Source organism: Lissotriton vulgaris, chromosome 9 (genome assembly GCF_964263255.1).
Source record: "Lissotriton vulgaris chromosome 9, aLisVul1.2, whole genome shotgun sequence".
In the NCBI taxonomy this organism is placed as follows: Eukaryota; Metazoa; Chordata; class Amphibia; order Caudata; family Salamandridae; genus Lissotriton; species Lissotriton vulgaris.
The window spans coordinates 264,179,052-264,202,238 of NC_141697.1; the positions used below are offsets into that span (position 1 = coordinate 264,179,052).

The window sequence follows — 23,187 nt, forward strand, 5'->3', positions numbered from 1 at the left end:
ACGGAAACACCCTTTACGCCGGAACCACGGCCAAACTACAGAAAAAACTCCAACGCATCCAAAACGCCTCAGCCAGACTCATCCTAGACATCCCCCGCCAACCTCACATTTCCGGTCACCTGAAAGACCTCCACTGGCTCCCCGTCAACAAGAGAATAACGTTCCGTCTCCTCACCCACGCACACAAAGCCCTCTACGACCTAGGACCCGAATACCTCAACACGCGCCTGTCCTTTTACACCCCCACCCGCCAACTACGATCGTCCAATCAAGCCCTCGCCGCAATTCCACGCATCCAAAGATGCACCATGGGGGGGAAGATCCTTCTCCTACTTAGCGGCCAAGACCTGGAATTCTCTCCCCACCCACCTCCGCCTTACACAGAACCACCTCTCCTTCAGAAAACAACTAAAAACTTGGATATTCGATAAGTAATGTACCCCCCCCTCCCTTAAGCGCCTTGAGACCCTCTGGGTGAGTAGTGCGCTATACAAATTTTAAACTTGAACTTGAAGTCAAAACATTCCATGCTTCACGTTGTTCCCGCTCCCCGTCGTCCTCATCCACCAAGTGGCAGAAGCATCTTAAGAAGACGAATAAACACTCACAAGGTAAGTCTCCCATACGCTATCAGACTCCCACAAAACAAAGTTTTTGGTTTCCATTACATCTGCTGTAAGGGTTAGTGAGTTGCAGGCCCTTTGCTGTAGCCCCCGATTCACTACATTCTTCTCAGACAAGTTGGTGTTGCGAACCAGGGCTGCTTTCCTTCCTAAGGTGGTCACTCTCTTCCACCTTGCCCGGTTCATTACCCTTCCAAACTTTTACCCTTTACCTCATCCACTGAAGTAGGAAGAACGGTTGCGTCAGTTAGATCCTAGGCGGGCAGTTAATTACTACCTGTACCTCACCAAGAAGTACTGGTCAGATGATCAGCTCTTCGTGGGCTATAGTGGAACCAAGAAGGGAAAGGCAGTCCAGAACCCAATCCCATTGGATCATCCTCTGCATTAAGATCTGCTATGCCCTAGAAAGAAGGTGCCACCTGAAAGGATCAGGACCCATTCCACCAGGGCCAAGTCCACCACTTCTGCTGAAGCTTGAAATGTCCCGATTGCAGAGATTTGCAAGGGTGCGACGTGAACTTCCCTGCATACCATTGCTAAGCATTATTATCTTCGCTAGGTCTTACAGTATTTTTGGTCTAACATCTTCCATCAACCCTCCTTCCTAGCAGGGCAGGCACATTATGGCCTCAGAGACAGCGCCTGACATCACTTCTGGTACCAACTAAGTCCAGTGCCCTCTACTGTTGTCATCCTGTTTTTGAAGTTTTTCAGATCCAGCTTGTCGCCTGGGGGTTGTTCTCTAAGTAAGGAATCTGCAGGTAGATAAATCATCCACCAGAAAGATTGTTACCAAAGGTAAGTAACTTTCTTCTGTACTTCAGACAAGGTGTGAGGCATTACAGTGTCTAAATCTCACATATTGGGATCTTGAGTAAGATTCAATTACCAATACTGAAGCTCACACGCTGGACCCCGAGGGTGTACTACAAAAGAATCAAACAAGATATTTGAGGGGTCACCTCACCCACAATTTCTTGTGGCATACTTCATCATCAGTGGCCACCCACACCGAAGTAAGACAGTGCCACTTCAGTGGACGCAACGATAAAAGAAGTTCTTAAATAAGATGTTATACTGGACAAAATGCAGGGGCCAAGATGTAGTTTAACAATATCTAAGTGTATACCCAAAAGTTTCCTTTTATTTGAGGGTTCCCTCGATATATGTAAAAAAATAGTTTGTGATGTGTGGTTTTCTGGTGACAACAATGAATGACCTAACTGTCTGTAACTGCCAACATGTTTCAACCGGTGTTTAAGCTGATACAGATCACTGGTCTTCTTCAGCGCTAAGGGACTCCCTGCCTAACTCGTGCGCAAAATTTGAGCAATTGAAATGAGGCACAAGGCTCTCCTACCTGTCTTCGTCTGCATAACATGAGCTTCCTGCGATTGAGAAAATATATGCTGTGTAGATAAATCAACAGCTAAACAATCGTTATTAGATGCATTTTCGCCTGTTTTATAAATGTTAATACATTCATTGCAGATGACATGCACACGAAGACTATGCTCATCACAACATACTCGCCCTACTCGTGGGCACTGCAATCGCTATAAAAATGTGTGTTGCTCATGCACAAATGTCACTGTAATAGACAAAATACAGTGTCATTACATGCAAGTGCCAGTACCTTAATCTTACTATTGGAAGATTGTGCCATACCTCACTGACGAAAGAGATATCAAAGTGTGGACTGCAGCACAATAGAGAAAGAGCCAGCTTGAGTGCGGCACTTCACATGCGAGAATTAAACAAGTACTGTATGCTCCACTGCTTGTCTAAATAGGTGGCACACCGTATGCAACAGCACGGAAACTAGATTCGAAGTCGGAAACTAGATTCGAAGTCGGAAACTAGATTCTAAGTGTGTGCCGTGAAATTGAAGCTAATAGCATGGAGTGTACTGCTACGATATCACGATTAACAATAAAACCTATTTTTAACAACATCACTGTCAAATTCTTCCCCTTTGTATGTTGTACTTCTAGCACAAAAATTCAACTCAGTCTGTGGGGGCGACCCATCTCTTTGCAAGAACTTCTTCCACCTGGGCACTTCCATCCATTAGGAATGCCAGATGCCTGGACGTGTCCCTTGTCCCCATGAAGGCAATGTCTGTGAAAGGCAAGAGCCTATTAGATCACATCAGCTTGTTTTTATCCTACATTCCTTCATTGCCAATTCACTATTGGATCCATTCAGATTTAGTTGGTTAATCTGCATCCAATTATAAAAATGAGACGTACAGGATGCTAGGCAGGAGGGTGGCAGGTCTGCATCAAGGAAGGCAGCCGGGGTATAATCCTGGGTGCTCTTCGTGTGTCTCTAAAGGGGGACCATTCATGACAGTTGACAGGAGTGCAGATTAAAAAAAAAAGAAGATACAACTGAACTCTGGGGAATACGGTCATTTATTGTCCTGACAGAACAAAAGAGAAGGGGAAATTCCGTAGATTGAGATCTTTCTGTCAAGAGAACCTAGCCAGTAGAGCACACGCTGAGAAATGCACTAGAATAGGTAGGGAGACCAGGCGATCGACTGTGTGAAATGTTAGGAACACTTTAACAAGAATCAGCATACTGTTGCTGTAGCCATTAACTGCCTGTAGACCAATGAGACCCAGTTCAAGTGGGCAGATATCCACCTGAATGTAGCGGAGATCATAGTAATCAAGAAAATATTTGTGTAGAAAAAAAACTATTTCCTCAACAAGTTTAGCTATTGAGGTAAGGTTTGACTAATGTTTTGTGTCAGTCAGTTACAAAATAGGATTCTTAAGCAAAGGAGTTACTTGGATATTTTCAGTTTCTGCGGCATGATTCCAGAAATTGGATGAATTGTGTGCAATAATCAGAGTATAGAAGCATGGTTATGGGCTTAATTGATAGAGCAAGACAGAGGTTCAAAGATCCACATGCCAGAATATTGTTGAAGAAAATAATAGACTACAAAACTCTATAAAGTAAGGTAGGAAACAGAAGAAAGCCTGATCTTTGGCATGATTTGAAGAAGGAATACCATCAAACAAAGAAAAACATTCCCCATGAGCATTTCCCTAATACCTTATCCTCTATAATTGCGAACTTAAACTGCACTTGACAAGACGGCTGTTCTTCCCCAGTGAATATTATATCTGAGGTGGAAAACCCATTCCACATACAGTTAATAAAGCAAACTTTTATCTGTCAGTTGCAAGGTGCAAGATGTGCGGGTTTGATTTCTGCCAAGCCTCTTAGTTCAAATTATATTTCCACAGCATATTTCTATTTTTTCAGCTAGTCATCTGTGGTGGTGTCTTGGGATCAAATATAGTGGGTGAGAGATCTTGCAGGCTTCTTCAGTAGGGGCTGCTCACTCATGTACATGTACTTTAACATTTGGACCGAAGGATTTCCTAATTGGAGAATTAAATGTGAAAAGTATTTCTGATCGGGACTTCTAGCTGCAGAGTCCTCACCTTTTCATTACTCCCCAGGTGTCAGATTGGATCAGAAAACTTTACAGCAGTATCTATGTGCTTTTTTAGGTGTCATCATGCTGCTCCGAACTGACTCTCTTCGCTCAGCAAACAACATGCGTAACTCATATAGGCACCACTCCCCTGCTCTGATGTCAGTTCCTTTCTTTTCGCGCCACCAGATGTGGATCCATAGCTACCACTCGTCTCTTTGAGACCCTTACCTCGTTCACAAAATTGACTTACAATGTTGCAAGGGACAAGTCACTTCCTAAAATGACAGGTTTTAAGCCCAGTCAGGACAGCTGTAAAAAAATGTCTGTGATGGATCCTTACCAATATGCATGTGGTACCTGGGGTCAAGCCACGACTCTAATGCCTGCCTAATGCCTGCAGTGACTGCATGTCAATGAACCCAAAAGCCATACAAGATCTCAAGGCGAAAGTCTACATCACCAAGCACCGGAAGACTCTGCGATGAGACCTGTCTAGGTCGAAAGTTTGGTCCCATTCGAGGTAAGGTGAAGAAAAAAAACAAGTAATCTAAGCAGTGCTCTTCCCCTTCCCACCACTCACATTCTCCTGAGAAGGCAGCTGTGCAGCACCATATGTCTCGGTTCTGCTCACGCAGTTGTTCGACTTCTGAACCGATCCCGCAACTTGTTCTGGCAGAACCTGAGTTTTTGGGGAAATCAGCCACACCTCAGCAGATTGAAGAGTTCTGCAAGGCCATGCTCCGACTCTTCAGATCCATGCTGATTCCTTCTGGCGTGCTTGTGGGCCCCATGGAGCAGAGAGGCTCTTCACCTGGATTACTGCCAGCAGGTTTGCCCTCTGTGCCAGCTGGTCCCTCCGAGCCCATAACAGGACTGGCTCCACTCTTGACTTCATCTCTGGCGCCATGGTCCACACTGGTCCCTTGTGCACCAACGCCGATGCCAATTCCATTGATGCCAGAAGATGAAGCCCCAATTGTCCTCCCTGATTTAAAGTCAGTGCTGATTTTATGTCCTTCGACGTCGCACCAGACCTCAGTTGAGGCTCCCATTCTTCCACTTGATCTGCCTATACAATGACCACTGCACACCCTGCATCACCTTTCAGCACAGATTCAGATAGCGAATACAATGTGGGTGATGAGATTGGTCAAACACATCACGAGGAGAATTGGTATGACAACCTGCAGGAGGCTAGTAGCCCAGATAGGTCCCCTGAGTCTGGTCTCCTCTCTCGCGTGACTCTGCTACTGAGGAGAGTCCTTCCTATGTCATGGTTATGCGTAGCATCTTCTTGGGTGAACAATGTGCTTGTTCGTGTTCTTAAAGAGATGTCCAGAGGGGCACATTTTGAACATGAGAAACCTGTGAAAATTGCATTATCCTGCTTGTGGAAACGATCAGAGTCAAGCGAAGGATGATATTAATATATTGGAAAGAAAGTAGTAAAATGGATTAAAAGCTGTAAAGATGAAATGCAGAGGCATTTTTGGCTGTGCCATTGGTTTTGGGGCAGAATGTCGCCCCAAGAAGATGCTGTGTAGTCTGACACGTGCTGTTCGGGCTGGGCACGTCACCAGTGAGCACGCAACGTTGAACAGTGAGGACAAAAAAAGATGAATAGTCAGTTAAGTAATGGTATGCATCCCGCATATTTATGATGTTTATCATGGTTATGCGTAGGGCAGCCGAAGTCCTTGACCTCCATTTCCCCACCTTGGAGATCAGTGGTTCTTCAACTGAGGCAGACATCTACTGATACCCTCTTACCATTTAATAAGGCCCTTACTGATACTTTAATGGGGGCATGCTCCAAACCTTGCTGTATTCCCCCAGTCAGCTGCCAAATTGCACGACACCACAGCTCCGCAATGGGTGACTATACATTTCTATCTCCGCACCCTTCACCTGAAAGCTTGGTGGTGCAACCTTCTGTTGCCCGATTAATCCCAACACAATTCTCACAACCCACCCTAATAGGGAGTGAAAATGAGTGGAGACATCCGGGAAGAGGGTTTTCTCATCCACCAGTTTTGCGCTCAGGTCCGTAAATGCCAGCTGTCTACTTGGGCCCTAATGATTTCCGACTGGTCCTCCCCCAGTCCAGACAGGATGGTTGCGGTGCAGCCAAGTTGACAATTCTTTGTGGCTTGTATGTTACCAATGGGCTGGCCATTGGCACCAGTATTGCCATTTGCTGCCACAACTAGCTGAGGTCCTCTGGTTTTTCAGTAAAAGGTCTAGTCGTCCTTCATCAACATGCCGTTCGACAGGACTCGTCTGCTTGAACACAAGGAAGACTCCACTCTTGAGCAATTCAAGGAGAGTAGGGCCATAGCATGCTCTCTGGGCTTATCTGCCCATACTCGCCATCCACATCAGCCCTTAAGTTCCTTTTGTGGTTTCAACAGAGGTACCTCATACCGTCAGTCAATCCAACCCCAGCACAGCACCTTGCACCCACACACTGGCAGTCAAGGTCATCGGGCCACCCAGTCCACTGGCTCTCCATGCAGCCCGCCTGCCAGGCTCCTTTTGCATGACCTTAGTTGAGCAAAGCCACCCGGTAGGATGCAGGAACCGACAATTCATGCCAGGTTGGCAGGTCATTTAATCAGACAAGTGGATCCTTCAAATTGTACAGAAGGGCTATGCCATATCTTTCTATTTGCAGCAGGAAGTACAAGCCCTTTTGGCCAAAGGGGCTATCAAGAAAGTTGCCTGCTCCAGAATTAGAAATAGGGTGTTATTCCAGCTGCTTTCTGGTGCCAAAAAAAGGATTTCGTTTTTGTCCAATTTTAGACCTGCGCCCTCTCAGTTCCTTCCTCCGGAAAGAAAAATTCAAATGCTCCCACTGGCCCAGGTCTTGTCTGCTTAGACCGTGGAGACAGAATAGTGGCGTTTGACTTGCAGTATGCCTATTTTCATATACCCCTCCTGCTGGCTCATTGGCACTACCATGCAGTTTTTTTTGTGGGATGCAAGAATTTTCAGTTCACTCCGCTTCCCTTTAGTCTCATCAGTGCCCCATGGGGATTTACAAAAGCGATGGCAGTGGGGACAGCACACCCTCTGAGATCAGAGTTGCCAGTCTTCTCTTACCTCAACGATTGGCTGTTGAAGGTGGGCTTGCCCAGGAAGTTGTCAACCACCTTGGGACTGCATTGAACCCCTGTCATATTTGGGGTTCTCTCTCAATGTGCCGAAGTCACACCTGACTCTTGCCATTCTTGACACAGTTTGGGTTCATGCCTTTCTCCTGGGAAAGAGAGCCTAGGACATTCAGGCTATGAAACCAATGTTTCAGCCTCGGTTCTGGATTTCAGTGAGATTGACTCTGAGGCTGCTGGGACTGATGGCTTTCTGCATCCTTCTGGTCGAGCACAGCAAGTGCCATATGCAGGCTTTGCAGTGAGATCTTAAGTCTGTCAGTCCAACATGAACCTCTCATACAATGTTCAGATTTCAGAGGAGACTGTGAAAGATCTGCAGTGGTGGTTACTGAACCACGATTGGGTCAGCGGCAGACCCCTCTCCCACCCAGAGCTGACAGTTGTGACTAATGCATTGCTGCTGTGTTGGGAATGTCATCTGGGAGAGGTGGGGTTCAGAGGCTTCTGGTCTTCAGCGGAGTCCCGGTTCCATGTCGACCTTCTGGACCTGAGGGCCATTCACTTGGTGCTGAAAGTTTTCACACCACACCATCACCCCACTCCTCAGGGAGCTTCACTGCCTCCTGATACACAGATGTGCTCATTTCAAACTCCTCACACACACATTTATGGCACTATGCAACTTAGGCCCCCACTTAATTGAACAACCTTATCTTCTTCCACTAATCACCCAGACATCTCTGCTCTGCAGGACTCCTACTCGCACACATCCTAGGCATACACAGAACCAGATCAGGAGGACTGGTGTTCCCTTACATCGCACCTAAAGTATGGAACAGCCTTCCACTCCACAACAGAGCCTCCTCCTCCTTGCTTGAATTTTGCAAGAAGCTGAAGACCTGGCTTTTTAATTAAACAACCCGCCATAGACCGGGCAATAACCACATGCGTGCTCAGAGCCAGGATACATTCATGGGTGATAGTGTACTTTTCAAATAAACATAACATAACAAAGTCTTCCTTCTGTCCATCAAGATGACGCTGGCACAGGTGCTCACAAACAACAGCACCTCAATGTGTGACTGCAACAAACAGGGCGGGGAAGGGTCTCGGAACCTGTGCCAGGCGACCCTGCGCCTCTAGAAATGGCTGGACCATTTTCCTTGTACTGAACCACCTGGAAGGATTGTAAATGCCAGGGTGGACGAGCCTTGAAATTAGCACTTTGTGGATCACAAGTTATAGTTACACCGGAGGTGGGGCAAAGTGTCTTCCGTGAATTGGGAGAACCTTGGCTCAGCCTGTTTGCCACTGTCAAGAACGCACAATGTCAGCACTTCTGTGTGTTGGAGTTTCCAAGGCATCTCTCGCTCGGAGACGCATTCCGCCTCAAGTGAAACTTGGGACTCCTTTTTGCTCTTTCGTTGATACACACCTGTCCCGAGTTCTCAAGAAGATCAGGCTCGGCCAGGCCCAAGTCATCCTAGTGGCTCCGGATTGCACCTGACCTTCCTTCAGAGGGGGTTGATGTCATCTTGTCTGCTAGGTGCCCTTACACAAATACTACACATCTGTTGTTACATCTTTCTGTGGGACTCAGCAGATAGAGCCCCTCCAGGCAAGGTTATCAGAGGTTTTGTTATTAGTTTTATCTATAGCTGGCAAGGCTTTGCTCTAGGGACTGTTAAGAGTATTTATTGTCTCTTTCTTTTTGTTGTTGTCAGATTAGCTCTCAATGTTTAAGCTTCCAATTGTTATAAGCTTTTTTAAAGGCTTACAATATTTGTTTTCTCCCTCTCCCTTTGTCCTGCCACAGTGGGTCCTTAACTTGGTCCTTACGTTTCTGGTATGTGCTTCCTTTGAGTTGCTTCACTGCTCCTTCTTGCAGCTTCTCACCCTAAAGACAGTGTTCCTCGTTACCATAACATTGGTATAGCATATCCGTGAGCTTCACACTCTTTGTGTCAACCTGCTGTACACCACCTTCTTTCCAGAGAAACAGTTTTGTGGACACAAGCATTTTTTCTTGCCTATAGTTATAACTCCATTCCATGTTGGGCACAACATCACTGTGTCTGCATTCTATGCTCTGCCTCATGCCTTTAACCACTTCGATGCTGATGACGAGCTCAGCTCGTCATCAGGCTTACCAGCTGTGTGCTGATGAGGAGCTGAGCTCGTCATGTAACGCGGTAAATTAAAAAATGCCGCACACAGCGGGAAAAGCCGCCGCAACGATGCGGTTAAGGAGGAGGAGAGACTCCATTGCTTGGGCCTGAAGAGGATGCTGAACTTTTTTATAGATTGTACCAAAGCACGCTGGGTTATCTCTTTGTGGGGCTCTCTGGATTGAAAAAAGGCAAGACTGTGTTAAAGATAACCATCTCCCGGGTGATAGTGCTTTGCATGAAGATCTGCTGCCAGTATGGCATTCCCCCCTACTTGTGCTTCCAGTTATTGCTCCAATGATCTGACTCTATCCTCAGTACATTGATCCCACATGCATTTGGGGACTGAGTCGCTCCTAAGTCAATGTTCTGCCTCTCAACATAATGCTCTGTAATATTGTTGTCAGCCTGAGGAGAGATATTTGAAGATGGTGCTCCAATTTAAGGTTTGCTAATTTTCTCCCTCATTATACAGCTCCTGAAAAGAATGCTTACATCTTGTCTTGCAGCAGTGTCTCTTTGCTAAATTGCTCTGGACATGTTGCGATTTGTTGAGCATGTAGCCATTCCAATGGTTTGGTTGCTTACTGCTTATTTTCATGTGATTACACATAGGTTCAACTTGTCGCATTATTCGCTGCTTACCTACATACTTGCGGTTTCTTATTCTGTTGATGCAGCGGGTTCCTCCCTTCATACCTCATCTCCTGTGATGCTCGCTCTCACTTTTAAGAGAGGACTCTGTTTCTTCTTACTATGTTTTTCTATTCTTTGCCTCCAACTCTTTTCCTGCCTATATTTGCCATGTGGTCCACTTAACCCCCTCCTGACATTCTGTTGTTACTGTCCTTCTTCCTGGGCAGCTGCTCGTTAATTCATATAGCATACCCACAGACTAAATTATAGCTGACATAAAAGTTGTTTCTCTTAATGTCAAGGGACTTAATGACCACATGAAGCACAGGAAGATCACTGATTACTGTAACGGTCTTAAGGGTTAGGTAATTGTTCTTCAAGAAACTAAGTTTGGTTAAAAACATCACTATCTATGCAGGGTGGTTGGATCTCCAATTTGGCCTGTGCTCTTGCAATCTCCAAGACAAATGGTGTGGTCACCCTTATTGCAAAGTGCTCAGGGCTGTCTCTAACTGCAGCGAAGCAGGATAATGACGGAAGATGGCTGATTGCCAGACTATTGTACAGTGAAGGGGAGCTTTATGCGGTCAATATATATGCCCCTAATGGTGACAATACACATTTTCGATCCTCCCTCACTGCAAACTAGCATCTCTACCCCAATCGGCACATATTGTCTTCGGGGGTGACTTCAATCTGCCAGTGGAAGTGATTCTGGATAGACAGTCAATGTTTAAGTACAGACCTTCCAAAGCACACAGAGCTATGTTACTATACTGCCAATAAACTCATTGATGTTTGGAGACTCCATAATCCCGCATGCTATGATTTCACATTCTTTTCATCTTTCCACAATGCATTTTCTAGTATTGACTATCTACTAGTAAATGAAGGAATTCTCACGACTCCTCAATAAAACCTATCCTGGTCTCTGATCATGCAGCAATCACGATCTCGATTAAAATTTCCCCCACATGTACCAAGAAATGCTCATTGCACATGAATACCGAACTCGTAGATTCTGGCGAAGATAAACAATGGCTAGACCAAGAGTTAGCTCAATTCCTAAAAGAGAACATGGATTCAGTCTCATCCTCCGTAGTCTAATGGGGCACTCTAAAGTGTGCAGTTATAGAGGCTGCTTTATCAGACGGATGTCTAACAGAAACAAATATATTAAGAACTCTCTACCTAAGCTAGAAAAAAGAAATCCAGGCAAGACAGCTCTCTATAGACATTCCAAGGTCCTTTGTTCACAGATATCAAACGTCTCAAATATGAATACAACACTATTGTTAGCAAAAGAGCTCACCATATAGTTAGGCACAGAGGAGCAAAAAACTCTTGTATCTAAATAAATCTTGGCATACTCTATAAGCGTACTTGAAATTCAAACATAATAACTCTTATAGCATCGATTAGACACCAACTAGGCTGAACTATGTCTAGGACCTCGACATCTTGGAAGTTTTCCAGAATTTCTCCACATCATTATATACCTCTAATATCGCAGCTTCCAGAGAATCATGCTCTGACTTCCTCCAAATCATTCCTATGAAATCGCCTTTAGGAGCAGATAAACTGACACTTAATAAATCAATTAATTGCAACAAAATATTAAGTGTAATTAAACTGGAAAGGAACCAGGTCCAGATGGCCTTCCCATTAATTTCTATACCATCATTATGAACATGATTTTACTGTCCCTGGAGTCGCTGTTTAAGTGATTTACCACTTCTGGCAAAGTCACCGGCACCGCAGCTGAAGCTACCACAGTAGTCCAGCCTAAGGAGGGGAAGGATCAGTTAGCTCCCAAGAACCATAGGCCTCTCTCGTTATGAAACATGGAGGCTTAGATATATGCAAAGGTTCTCGCCAAACGTTTGGAGCGGCTCATACTGCGATTGATCCGCTGCTCCCTATCAGGTTTTGTTAGAGGGGAACGCTGGCTTGTGACAACACCCCCTTATTCTGTCACATAATCGAAAAGGCCGTAAAAGCGTTTGACAAAGTCTATTGGTCCTACCTCAAGGCACCCCATTATACAATATGCAGATGCAACCTAGGCAACCTATTCTCATCTATGGTTATTTCAGAGCTAGAGCAAGAATTAGAATCAAGGATACTCTTTCATCGCTTTTTCTCTGCACCAAGATACTAGCCAGGTTTGCCCACTCTCCCCCCTTCTATTTCTATTAGCAATAGGCCCTGATCATGATTAATAATACATCTAGTATAATGGGGTGACCCATTGCTCCTCAGAACCTGAGTGTACAAGAATGTGGGAGGGAGGAGGAGCTACGACGGCAAACAAGATGGCTGCTTAGGTTCCCGTCTCCGCCGACCTCCGTATTCCGCCACAAGATCCTGTACGATATCCTGATCTTACACCCAGCCTCTATCTGGATGAAGTGTTCCTCATTCCAGTTTTGAAATCCCCAAGCTTTTATTGGTTGATTTCACGAACTTACACCGAGTTAAAGATCGTGGCCTGTTCCAGCGGTGAAGCCGGGACCTCGAGTAACTGCATGGCCAAGTCGCAGTGCAACAACATCGACTGAGAGACCCTGGCAGGGTCCGGTCCATCGTAGTGGAGACTTTGTCTACGCCCGAATTTGGTGGCGATTGTTTTCCTCGCCCAGCGTTGAGAGAGAGGTGACCTGCTGCTGCTGATTGTGTGTGGGGATCCCCGTACCATGGACCCGGTATAGATTCCTGCCGGGGTTCGGCGGGTCGGGACCCCGGACTGCGGTGCTGCACTGGGTTTTCCCGGCTGTGGATAACTACGGGTCGCCGTCCACGCTTGCCCTCTCATTATCCTGTTCGTCCCCCCCCCCCCCCGAAAAATGCCAGATTCACCCGGGGAGTCAATTGTGACTGCTGCCGAACTCGATATAACGGATCGAACGGTGTCTGGGCTAACGCTGAGATCAATATTGGTAGAACTTTGGGCGTTTCATTCGCAAGTGGATGTATTAATGACTAAAATGAATGCAAGTCTGACCTGGATTCTGTTCGGGGTACCGGACCCTGCCCCACGGTTGGACCAGCAAACTACAGCCACTCAAGCCGCGGCCATTTTGACTTCGTGCGAGGACCCTGTGTGGGAACGAGTATGGATGTTCATATCGAATCCAACGGATGGCGCCGTGGACGATGGTGTCCCCGAGACCATGAGTGTATCACCGTACCTTTTATCATCATTGACTTTGGAGAATCGAATGGCGTTCCCCCCCCCCCCCGGAAACCTGTGTTGTAAACTCTTTCCTCATCTTGTGGTTTTATCCCCCTTTTCTGGACATTCTACGATTCCGGGGCAGAAAACATCGGGACAGTCCAGCTAGGAGAGGGACATTTTTCGCGCGTGAAGTCCTCGTGGAGTTACTACCTACATGGGGTAACGAATTGACTTTCGATGCTTTACCTCTCGTTTATGACTTCTTTGTGTCCTCATGGGTTTCGCTAGGGAGGGTTCGTGTGCTGATTCAAAAGGGTCAAGGTTGACTCCATTGAATTGGGATGGTTTGGAAAATTGTTATGGCTGTTTGAATTGTAACTGTTTAATTATAGAGGCTGGGCGGTGTATCACGGTGCCCCCTATTGTCTTTTGAAAGAGTTGCTTTACGTCCGTCTTTTGCGGCAGGGGGTGTCTGTGTTTGGGCGGGGGAGCCAAGGGGCCGGGAACATCGTATGACTATGCCCTCCTCCATTCTTCTTCCGCTTCTTCCTTCCTTTAGGGTTAGGTTAATGGGGCGACAGGCACGCTGCTAGTGGGGTTAGGCTATAGCCATCGGCAGGGGTGCAGGGTGGGGGGGGGGTTATTTTTCCCTTTTTATTTTCTATGGCCTCTTTCTCCCATCCCATATATTCCTTTAGGATCAGTATGGTCTGTTCTTTATTTTGATTTCACTGTGATCTGAAATTAGTGTCCGTGCTTCTCACGTTAGTCGAATTTCTGGGTGGGCGGGCCCTGAGAACTGGCGTTCACGAAAATGTATACTGTCTTGCTGCTTATACTGTTATACAAGCATTAACGCCAGAGTTCCACAACTGACTGTTTCTAAATGCATATCCTGTTTTCTTGGCCTGTCCCCCGTATCCAATTGTTAGATTGTATGGCACCTGATCCGATCATTTAAATAATATAAAAAAGAAGACCTTTATTATATCCTGTGATCTATCAATGCGTTCTAATACAAGATCCATCCTGAATCGCTGCCGGACCTCAGTGTTGTCGGCAGAAGAGCTGTGTGGTGTTCTGATAAATCGAGTTATACTTCTGTTTAGCGGCCGGCCCCTACGGTTGTAGGCCCATACTTGTACTTTATGAATGCTGCAATAAAGGTTTTTCCCAAAAAAAAGAATGTGGGAAAAACTTGGTTCTGTCTGGTACAGAATTGATTTTAGTTTACTGACAAATAACCAGTCGCGCCGAGAGAACCAGGCTGCCCTATTGATGTGAATTATCACCATCTAGGACCGTACTTCAGCCATTGCCTTGTGAGTCCAACCTACGGTGGACCATCCTTGATGACCTTTCTTTCATGAATGCTGGCTGTCCCTATTATCGCCTTGCCCTGAGGAAGACCCGCCATGCCTAATAATCAATCATGCACCACATTGGGTTGAAACGTAGAAGTGCTCGTGATAATCCTGACCCTACTCTACGCCCCACGTGAAATTTTAAATCCAAGCAGTGCGGAGCTTTATGTACCAAGGGAGGGATGTCCTTTGAATGACCAGTTTCAGCAATTCGTACAGCACAGTATATATTTTTTTCACAATCAACAATTTTTTAGCACTTTTTTCACTGTATCACCTGCGCCGGTGGAACAAATTGTATGTTCATGTACTTTGACAGCCATCTTATGTCATCTCAACATTATGAAAAATGTAAAAGAACATGTGGATTTATCCTTAAATACAGGCTTTGATTTAGTTCATTTTGGTGTGTTTTTGTTTTTCATTCATGGTGTTTGCCTTTCTTTGATTTTCATTGATTATTACTGAAAAGTTGAGAGCCTTGTCGTTCATTGTTGTTTGTTTCTATTGGTTATTATTCAGTAAACTATGATTAATAATAGTTCAGATATTAAAGGTGCCAATCTTGGTTCACTTAATTTCAAAACTGCTGCCTATGCAGACAATATACTTATTTTCTCAAAATATACAGATGTAGCGATCCCAGCTAATAGCTCTATAATCCAGTCCTTCTCTGTATATTCTGGCTTCTCTCTGAACAGGGAGGAGATGGAAGTCTTGCTGCTTAATGTTCATTGCCAAGCCTCCTGTTTCAATCACTTGGGTATCCGATGGCAACCAAAAATGATTAAATATCTAAGCATCTGGTTTTCGAACAACTTATCAGAATCAATCCTCCATAACGAGCAAATAACAAATAAAATCAAAGACCCCCAAATATAATTCATGATGGGGGAGAGTGGAGACCTTGAAAATAATTATTACACCGATAGTGACCTTGCTATCTAATATGCTCCCATTACGTCTCTCTCATTCCTTCTGTACCACAGTTGATAGTTATGTATAAACGCCTGCTATTATGGCGACTGTGTCTATGTGGCAACTGGCTGTTGCCTGAAGGAATCGGACACTTAATATGGATATCTACATTAACTCATCTGTTCCTCTTGCACGTGAATTCAAATGTACTCTTGGCAAGTCAGATCACATCTATCCTGTGTTGAACTGGGTGTCAAGGAGAGTTCAAGACAGTAATGTTAATGTATTCTGTTCTGTAAAACCCTACAGCATGACGTAAAAATCAGAAATTTAATTTTACTTTGACTGCGGTCTCCATGACCGGGTAGTGCGACAACCATTTTTAGAGCTTTTAAGGTAATTGAAACATCTGTTACAGTATAAGTCTTTTTACTTTTAATGTCTTGTTTTGTATTTGCAGAACTATATGGTTTTGATGTGCTCATTGATGCTAACCTGAAACCCTGGCTCTTGGAGGTGAACCTTTCTCCATCCCTTGCCTGGTAAGTAAGATTGCGGCTGAACGTATCCATGGTAAGGCAAGGTAAAATCTCTACACTTACATGTTCTAATGTGGCACCTTCGTAACAGAGAACCTTAGTAAAGGCATCTGTGATTACATTAACCTGCTTTACGTTGCTACTGAGAATATTACATTATCTTGCTTCTGTGTTTCTTTCATGGTTCCTCTATAGTTTTAGACGGAGGTCTTCCTGAGGCTTCCTCACATCAGTATCACAAGTACAAGACCTGAAGATCACATCAGTGGTACGGAAGGGATGCAATAAGGACATGAGTGTATTGCTTTCAGACTATTTTGGCATATCACAAAAAACTGATAGTGTTGACTGAGATCTGGATATATTTCCGCCTAGCTCCTTGGTACTTTGTGTAGATGCTGCCAGTCTTTCCTGGTGTAATTACATTTTGATTCCTCAGACCTGCTACAGTATTTCAAGAAACTCCTGGAATGTGAGGCATTAGTGTCTCTTCTCTAGAAATAGATCTCCCAGGGTTTCTTGCCCAAAGAATTAAGGTAATGTTTATCTCAGATTAGAATCTAGGCTTATATGCTAAAGGCTTCCCCTCACAACAAACTTGTGATGGCTGGTGGGGAGGGGGGAGAGGAACAGCTGTGTCTACCACCCCAACAGGTTCATGCGCTCCAGTATCTTCATAAGCAAATTATGGGACGTAAACATCAAGCTGACCAAGTTCCACATAAAATGGCCATCGTAAGGTCAAATACCTGTAGTCAAGAGAATCTCATGGATTCAACCTGTACGATTATGTGGCTTTCTCCATTTATTTTTGCCTTCTGCTTTGCTGGGCTGCCACAGAGACACCACCAGCCTTAGATTTAGCAGTTCTTTTTTGATGGACTATATCTTCGGTCTTCATTTCATGGTCACCAGGCAATAATCCAGGAACACCCAAATCTTCCCATTATAAGTGGAAGACACACCCTTCTTGCTGGCATCTTTTAAAAGTGTTTGGCAGAATTGACAGCTGCTCTATTCACTATATCCCTGGTTTCCTGGGTCCCCTTCACTCTGTTTATCAGTAGTCTAAATCATATATACTACTGTTGGAGTTAGGGAATCAGACAGCATAACGTTCTTCTAAAAGCACTCACTCAGTATCTTTTCACAAAGAGTGGCTATCCTGGGGCTTTCTCGAGATTCTTATTCAAGATACCATAATTGTTCCTCCCATATTTCTGGCTCACATTAGAGCCTTGAGAAAGCCCTAAACTGTTAGCCATTTAAGGGGCAAAACATGTGTTGGCTGCTTCGCAACTGTATTTTGTGGATTAACTTATACAGGAGAACCGTGAAAACACTCTCTGTCAATAAAAAGAAAAATTGAAAGCACTAACTAAGGACCTTATATTGTCCCATTTATGGGTGGACTCACTAAAAAATTTATTGCAATTCATTCTTTAGTTTGCGATGGAGACTCCAGACCCCTCTGGAAACGCTGTAGTGTGTTAGTGAGCTTCCTTGGAGTTGCAGAACCAGTTGTCCACAGGGGGCATATTGTCGATAACAACATCGTGGAATTGAAAGCTGTTTCTATACATGAAGGCCGTCCTGCCATAGTTTTGAAAAAATAGACAAAAATGTCAATGAACAGGCTGAAATTCACTCCATTCAGATAATTCTTCTTCCATGGTACCTAAACCTGCTGAACAACACTATCTCACTAACCGCCACCAATCCAACAAACGTGCTGGTCTATAGGCATATATCACCAACAGACCTTTCATGCTTTATACAAATGTGAGTTCTATTAGAGGTTAGCTACTCTTGTTTTCAAAAGTTGTACTTCTGGAGTTGAAACACCTTTGCATAGACTGTCAACAGAAACCCCCCTCTATTGGGATAAGGATGTTAATTGTATTGTATTATAATTGCATTTATATAGCGCTTAATACCCCTGACGAGGCATCAAAGCGTTTTTTCGGTGAGTACCATGCTACTCCAGAACCCATAAAGGATTAGTGGTGAATTAGTATAGGGAAATATGAAAGTAATTTGATGCTTGATTTACTAAAATTGTCAAAAAAGGAGGGGTTTGGCCCAAAGGATTAGAGGGTAGGTAGGGCCAGTTCTACTACATAAGCAAAAAATTACCTATGCCTCTATGTGACTTCACAACACTTATTCATATGAAGTAAGATGAACGCAAACTAATAATTTTACCTTAGCAGTAATTTCTGCCTTTTATTTCATTATTTTTTTAATTAATATCTTTGATCACAAAAAGAACACATAGTCAACTAAACGAAATACCACATTAGTACTTACACAGTGAAAATGAACAACATGAAAATGTGTTTTGACATACAATTACAAATAAACTCATAATAATCAAACATCAATACAATCGAATGAAATGTCGCAAAGAACAATTAATATATATACACAATACGAAATACAAAGTTGTCATACAAAATGATAAATTAGACAACTAGCACCCTTATATTTAGGATAACTCAATTCCTCTGAAATATCAGGGACACAAGGGGGTGTATTTGCAATATTTAACCAAGGAGTTAAGTTCCTTTGTCTGCCGACGCGTTTCGAGTGCCAGTTAAATCAATTGCAGCACTCTCATCAGGGCTGGATTAGTCTTTCTCACGAACAGACTGTTTGTGACAAAAAAGGGGAGAGGGGTTTGAGTTTTTATTAAAAAAGGTGCTTCCCAAAACCCTAATTCTTTCTCTATCTGAACAAGTTAGTGGTCACATACCTGCATTATGCCGGTTTGATGTGACCATCAGCAATATGTAACAAGCAGTGGTTGCCAATCTGCAATAAAATACATTATGAATGATTTAGCTCATGGGGCGTAATTCTTTTGTCTGATAGCTATGTATGGGGGGAAAGAGGGAAAAACTTACCTAGTTTTCAATATTGTGTGGCCAAGACGATTTGTAAACAATAGACAGCAATTGCAGGTCTTTACCTCTGCAAGAGAAATAGTACATGCGATTTTGCGGTGTCTGTTTATATAAGTTTGAAACGTGACAACTGAGCGCAAGTTATTTACTTACTCGGGGAGGGGGGCCCAAAGGCGTGGCCCCGCAGAGGAAGTGTTGTAACAATTGACAGTCCTTCACTCTCTTTAAAAATAGTTTGTGGCTGCAGGGGCAAAAATGTAAAGGATTTGTAAAAATCGTTTTTGGCTGGAAGTACTTAGATGCAAGTGCAAAATGTGTGTTGCTCACCTAATAAGCTTTTTTTTCGGTGAGTACCATGCTACTCCAGAACCCATGAAGGATTAGTGGTGAATTAGTATGGGGAAATATGAAAGTAATTTGATGTTTGATTTACTAAAATAGCATCTCAGATGGACAATCAAGCAGGTTCCAGGTCGCATGATTCTGATGGGGCTCTCTAGCTTACCTGGATGTGCTCTCCCTCTCAGCATGGCCTCCTCCACATTTGGCAGTATCTCCTGTCTCTGCTTCAGGGTACTTTGGCACCCTCCTTTCTGGCCTTAAACATACTTGGGGTTCCTAAGCTGCGGACTTGAACTGTGTGGAGAGACCAAGAGATCATCTGTGCAGCTCAAAGGCAGAGCCGCAGGGACCAGTATATGGGCACACAGCTTTGGTTTCTGCCATTTGGCTCTTTCCATTTAAAAAAACCTTTCTGTAATGTACCTTGGAAGACGTTCTGGACTTATTTTGTGTACCTGGTAAATTGCATGCTTTGAGGTGGAATCTTTCAGTTAATTTGTGTCCACTTTTGGGGACTCCTGAAACTTTGAAAAAGAAGAGTTTGACGACCTCTTTCAAGTTTGGAAACTAAACCTTTTGTATCTGTATTAATCTGCAAGCTGTCTGAAGCTAAAGGTGCTAGTGGGAGTAAACTGATGTCATGAAAGTCTGTTTTTTGGTAACAATTAATTACACAAAACGTGGCAATAGTTTAGAGTTGTTTTTCACAATCTGGGTACTAGTAGAGCTAGCACGTTCTGTTTGTATCACACCAATGCTTGATGAATTCAGATTAACTCCAGTGACTTAACACCAGCATGCAGGCTTCTACGGTTCCTGTTCTCTGCTGTGTTGCTGTTTTTAGGTCTCGCCTGAGCCAGCGCACATGCACTGCTCTAAGAGGCTTTTAATAAGGGCTTTATACTCTGAACACATGCTTGTGCATGTGCTTTTTTTTATCACCCTCTATTGGCCTTTGCCTGCGTCTTTCTAAGAAAGATAGCACGCAATTGGCCCATGGCGGTTGCATGACCTGCCTTCTGTCTCCTCTGGTCTAGGGTGCTCGGGAGCGAGCAGTAGCACGACGGTGTGCCATCTGTTTTTAATTATCAGTGGCGGCACGCAGTTTGACAGATGGAGGGCATGCTGCATTCCAGTCTCAGGTTACCACATGTAACAATAGTCCTTGCAAGACTGACCACGGACCTAGGCTCAGCTGGGTAACATTATCCCCCACTCTGCCTCATTCCGCCTCACTCTGCCTCTCTGTTTCTTACGGCGCTTTGTTTCACCTTATTGTGCCCCAGGGTCTGTACACTGACTGACCCGCTCTGGCTTTCAGCAAGACCTTTTGAGGAGCTGACGTTAGCTCCTGCTCACCGCTAACACTGGTTTGTTTACGGCAATGATTCTGCCTCACTATGCCTCACTGTTCCTAACGGTGCCTCATTCTACCATATTCAAATTATTTCAGTCTGTAGCACGGGCTTGTCCCCAGGGGTTGCTAGGCGCTTTATGCTGAAAATGGAAGTATTCATTAAGGGGCGCCTAGTAACCTGGCTCAACCCCAGTGACGCATAATATGATTTTAGCAATGGTTACAGGGTTCGGAGAACCTGTGGGGTATTACATGTTCAAGTAGGATCATTGTGTGAAAGGCAGAAACAGTGGGAATCTACTCGAAATTGATTAGAGCAGGGGAAGACTGTTTACTTGTGTCTACACACAGGGCAGTGTTGCGTGGGGTGAAAACACAGAACATAAACGTCTATTTGTGCAGCGCGCGTTTACCCCCGAGGCACCCCTTGGTGCTATGGGGAGAGGATGTGTCCTAAGGGCCAGAGCTGCCGATTATGGAACTGGGGATCCAAGTTCGAAACTCTTGTTGGCTCAACATTCGGTGATTTTGCCCAAATCACTTAATCTCTCCGTGCCTACCAAACACAAACGTGTCCTTGTGTAGTGTAATTAATGTTCATGTAAAGCACCCATACCATACTTTTGGTCGAGTTCGCGCTGTATAAAACTGCAAAAAAAGAAAACAAAAACGCAGGTAATCAATGTTTACTGTTTGCAGACTCCGGGTACTCTGAATCGACATCTGAAGAATGAAAGGGTGGTGTTATCCAACAGGTTTGAACCTGCGATTATGAAGTTAAACGCACATCCCTGCAGGGTTTGCATTATCCCACTAATATACCGTCAGGGGTGGGCGGTTGCTTTACATGGGATACCGAATTTTTGGGGCATGGAAGAATATGATATATCTGCTGCTGGGAACAATTGCGTCAACACGACCGTGATAAGGAGCGCCGCTCTCTGGTGGGCTCCTGTTTCCTTTCAAGCTTGGCGTCTCTAGATGTGATTTTTAGAGCGACACACAAGGGGCCACAGAAAAAAACTGTCCGAGCCACCCAAAATGGGTGATCACGACAAATGTACGCATGGGCATATCTCACACCTCTTCCCTTTTCCTTGCAACACCCTTTTCACTCTCTCCTGTGTATACTTTCTTGCATCTTCCTCGTTCCACCAATCTCCTCGCACACTCACAATGCACCCACTCACAGAACTCTGCATGCTTCTTTGACTTTCACCCTTTCAATTTCTTGACAGCTGTGTACCTCCATCACATACTTTTGCACATAATTGCAACTACAATTGGCACAGCAGCCCACGGCTCTGTGCAATCTGCAGAGAGGCCAAGGATTGAATGAGTATGTATTCCAAACACAGGGTAACCAAGCAACCTGGATTTGCCTGTACAGTCCCAGTTTTCGATCGTTTTTCCTTGCTGAATCCAAATTTACCACATACTGTCCTGGTTTTCAGAAAGGGGCAACTGCACAAACTTTTATGTGTCCTATTGCAGAATTAGGTACCAGTCTTTTCATATACCAATCTAATGATGACTTTCAATAATCTGTCCAAAGTTGTATTTAACTTATTTCCCTTAGTGCCTCCATATCTGAATTTTCAACATTGATAAGCGTAGTTATTAAATTATTCTGTGCCCTTTGATCGATGTTAAATTGTAGTCCTACTTCTATTTTTGTGAAATGTCCTGGTTTTGGGTTTTGAAAATGTGGTCTCCCTATCTGACTCCTTTATGTCCCACTGACCAGCACTGTGAGAAATTCGCTTGCATTCTATCTAAACTCCACAGATCTCAACCGTGGCCCGCCCACAACCTAAACTCACACAGCTACATAGGAGTGACTCTTAACACGACAGAAACACACCAAAGCCAATACGGATAGGGAATGCAGGAGTAAGTCAAATGTCTTTGGGACCTTGTAAGGGCAAAAAAACTGAAGTATAAGACTTCACGTTTACATTAACTTCGTATTTAGGATGCAGTAAATGTAAACGTGAAGACTTACACTTCAGTTTTTTTTTTTTTTACTTACAAGGTCCCAAAGGCGAGACCTATTGGCTATACCAATGCTTGTTTTAGTTTATAATGCTAAACGTGTGGTATTCCCCATCAAGCGGCATTCATGCCCAAGTAATAAGGGCCAAGATAGCTTTAGTGGCTTCTCCGCTTCGCACTCCTTTGTACCTTGCTTAGCAGTCTGGCGGTCCTGGCCTCACTAATGCACATGTAGTGTGTACTCACAATTCGGCCTACCTTTCAGCCTGGCATGTACGCAGCATTTTCTGCAGCCAACGGCAGGGCACGAGCCCTTCCAGAGTTTATGCAATAGGCGGTAGTTGACGCCAGATAGCAAGTGTGGTCAGGCCATGCTGATGAATGGACTATTGTGAGAAATGAAAGAACATTTGCGCTGTGAATTTTGTGTAATTCAATTAATCGCACGCATTTCCTGAAGTTTGCGTATTGTTTAACGAAAATTGTTGCTTTGGAAACAAAGCACACATTTACTTTGTGCAGATTTTTTAGTTAGACAAAACAAATGGAAAGGTGTTAGTAGTTTTTCGCTAGTTTTGGTGGAGG

General features: G+C 44.3%; 1 protein-coding gene and 1 long non-coding RNA gene across 6 annotated transcripts in view; one reads left to right on the top strand and one right to left on the bottom strand.

Annotated features, from left to right (window-relative positions):
* TTLL5 (tubulin tyrosine ligase like 5) overlaps nt 1–23,187 on the top strand; it is a 1,386,223-nt gene that overhangs the window by 348,328 nt on the left and 1,014,708 nt on the right. For all 5 annotated transcript variants that reach the window (XM_086937525.1, XM_086937527.1, XM_086937530.1 and 2 more), the window contains one exon: nt 15,924–16,005. In XM_086937525.1, the coding sequence (XP_086793651.1) occupies nt 15,924–16,005 (82 nt within the window). The remainder of the gene's footprint in view (nt 1–15,923; nt 16,006–23,187) is intronic.
* The window catches only part of LOC147689977 (uncharacterized), a 315,487-nt gene that overhangs the window by 19,397 nt on the left and 272,903 nt on the right, over nt 1–23,187 (bottom strand). The window lies entirely within an intron of this gene.